Below are 3,065 nucleotides of genomic sequence, written 5' to 3'. Positions count from 1 at the left end.
CTATTTTAGTCAAACGAGAAGAAAAAAAACAAATAATTATGTATCATATGGAAATTATCTATGTATGCATAGCCATGCTGTTGCTCCTTATTTACACATTAAACATGCAAACGCCTCATGTCATCCTGTCTTGACTGTTTTTTCTTTTCTTTGGCTGTATAGTTTTGTGAAAGTGATCATGCACATGACTGCATGTATCCATACATACGCAACAATGTGTTTTGTAATGTTGCTGCAACCCTGTGAGCAGTGACATCTCTCTCACCGTCCATAAATCCAATTAGTGGAACAAATTGGAGGCAAAGTCCATATTTTATTAGGCGAATATCGATGTCGTCAATTTCACTGCACCCTGTAAACAGTGACAATAAATGCTTCTTATCATATCCGTCAGCGTTTTAAAATCCAGCTAAAGGAACAATTGTTGGCAAGGTCCATATTTTATTGGGTGATATTAAGGTTTGTCAATGTTCTTAAAGCTAATTAGTGGAAACTTATAATAAGCAAAGACAAAAGTCCACTACATTCTATGCCATCCTCTTTTTTGTGGTGGTGGTGGTGGTGGGAGGGTAGAAAAACTAATTGTCTTGCGATTTTATTCAAACACGGAGAAAAGAAAGGAAAGAAGCTGTTCTTCAGACAAACAATCTCTTGGTTTATTTTGGCTCAGATTGATGATTTGTGACATCTAAGAATAGAACTAAACCAAGCAGTCACTATGCTTTAAGAGAGCCTGGCTTTAACTACCAGCACAGTTAGTCCAAACAGGACATCCAGTCAGTAAATAGCCAAGCATCAAAGTATTTCTAACTTTTAAGCACTTTTAACTGCAGTCTTGACTTCCTCAAAAAGGTCTGTTTACTTTCCTCTTCTCCTTGTCTAAATATAGAATAATATTCAAAGCCACGATTTTGCTCCTCATTTACAAAAAACATTGTATTTTAGCCTGCCTTTTCTGTTTTGTTTTGTTTTATCCCCTTATGCTATATGGTTTTGTGACAGGCTGAAAATGATCGTGTGTATGATTGGGCATAGCCCATGTATGGATGGATGCATGCATGTGTTTTGTAATGTCACTGTCAGAGCACCTGCAATTTCACTGCACCCTGTAAACAGTGACAATAAATGCTTCTTACCATATCTGTCAGTCCAGCTAAAGGAACAATTGTTGGCAAGGTCCATATTTTATTGGGTGATATTAAGGTTTGTCAATGTTCTTAAAGCTAATTAGTGGAAACTTACTGTAAGCGGAGGTAAAAGTCCAAATTTAATTAAGTGTACATCAAGGTAAGCGCGAAAGAATTAACTAAAATTAGGTAGCTGGTGTTAGTCCAAAATAGCATGCCTAGTTATCCAGGCTGATAGGATGAATGGGCCACGGCTGAAGCTACAAGGCCCTAAAATAAGGATGTGCCAGATGCTGAGGTGACGGGGATGTCCACACACACACTCAGTAAGGCACACAGAGAGTAAAAGAAGAAGAGAAGGGTGGAGATGATGGGAAACGTTAATGAATTAATTATAGGAGGTATTCAGGACATGTGATATTACACAATTGCATGTGACTAACAGGCGGCATATGATCTAGGAATGACTCGCTTGTAAGTGATCCCTATGCTCAGGTTGACACCGCAGATGTCATTAAGGCTCATGTATCCAAGATTCATAAAGTATATCAAAAAAAAGAGAGAAAGAACTGTAAAATTAATATGACTCGGCGTTGATAAGTCTATCAGTGACATCAGGGTATCTGAGATGAGGGCCAAAATATCACATTTTTTTCTGTGGTCCCTGACGATACGATGAGCAATATAATCATAGCCGTTAGGCCTGCTAACATCGGGATGAATATAATAGACACGCTCATCAGTAATACTATTATTATAGTGTCCAGGTACATGGATATTATAGTCTGAGCTCCAGCAACCCAGATGGCCATCATCATCATCATAGATTGGAAGATGAGTACAGGCGCATGGCAACGTCTTTTCTCAGCCAAGCTGTCACACATGACCTAACAGCCCATACAAACAACCTCACTACATCTTCATCACCTACAATTTTTGGAATAAATTCATCAATTTGACTTGACTTACCGATTCCGGGGGCGGAGTAGATGAAATACAGTGCCGAGGTGGACAGCGTAAAAAGGAATAAAAGCCCAAGGAATGACCTTCTCCGGAACCGCAAATGTGTCGGCATTATACAGGCAACAGAAGCACACACAGGCACGTTCGCGTTTCTAAAACAATGGCAGATCCTTTTCGGTGTATCCAGATGCCAGAGCCAGTAGTCCGGTGGCTGTGTGGGTTAAATGAGCCGAGTGGAGTGGTAGGGCTGCGGCAGCGGTGAGCCAGGCGTCTAGGAAGTCCGTCTATTTCCGCGGCAGGGCGAGTATAGGACCACCAATATTCAGGAAATGCACTTAAATTCCATTACTGTTTTTGGTTTAGGTTCGCTGCGGGTCCAATGAAGAAAGGTCTGATAACGGCAGCACGCTTTGAAATGGCCTGATACACTTAGTGTGAGACCATCATCTGGGTTTCACACTAGTCGCCGATGGTGTTGCCGCTCCTGCGTTTTGCCTTGCCTCGCCTGCCCAGCCCTATGAATGGAGCTGTCCCTCCGCAAAAAAAAAAAAAAAAAAAAAAGCAGCAGTAGCTGAAGTGGGCGTTCACAACAGCTCACCTCGGGCCTAGCAAACATGAACGCGCCCGACGTTTACCGACGTAACACCGGCGAGAAAAAATTCGAATAAGATGCCCGCTTCGATAGACGTTGCACCCGTTATGGCGTAATGGTTATAGAGCTTTTCACAGCACTACTTGAGCTAGACAGTTGGCTAATTTATTAGCAATATTGGGATTTAAAAAAAAATCATAGGGGATGTAAATACTGGATGTCCACTCCCTCCTTCCATGAGTATACCGTGACCACTGTTTGGATGTAAATACAAGACTATTTTTAACCTAGAAGCCCTAAAGTCTGTCCATTTAAAGCACAGACCTCTATTACGTATTTGAGCAAACCATTTATTTTTTTTTCTTTTTATAGATAGCAGAATC

The 3,065-nt window shown here is 41.0% G+C and overlaps 1 protein-coding gene across 1 annotated transcript in view; it reads right to left on the bottom strand.

The window, feature by feature from the left end:
* The window catches only part of b4galt5 (UDP-Gal:betaGlcNAc beta 1,4- galactosyltransferase, polypeptide 5), a 35,879-nt gene extending 33,233 nt beyond the window's left edge, over positions 1-2,646 (bottom strand). The window contains exon 1 of the mRNA XM_005940265.3: positions 2,097-2,646. Coding sequence (XP_005940327.1) covers positions 2,097-2,202 — 106 coding nt within the window. The 5' untranslated portion in view covers positions 2,203-2,646. The remainder of the gene's footprint in view (positions 1-2,096) is intronic.
* Between the last annotated feature and the right edge of the window lie 419 nt (positions 2,647-3,065).

The sequence above is a fragment of the Haplochromis burtoni genome, unplaced genomic scaffold (genome assembly GCF_018398535.1).
Source record: "Haplochromis burtoni strain Fernald_Lab_line unplaced genomic scaffold, NCSU_Asbu1 Contig_287, whole genome shotgun sequence".
Classification (NCBI taxonomy): Eukaryota; Metazoa; Chordata; class Actinopteri; order Cichliformes; family Cichlidae; genus Haplochromis; species Haplochromis burtoni.
Note: the sequence above shows the minus strand (reverse complement) of the source record. Positions and strands in the feature narration are given on the sequence as shown.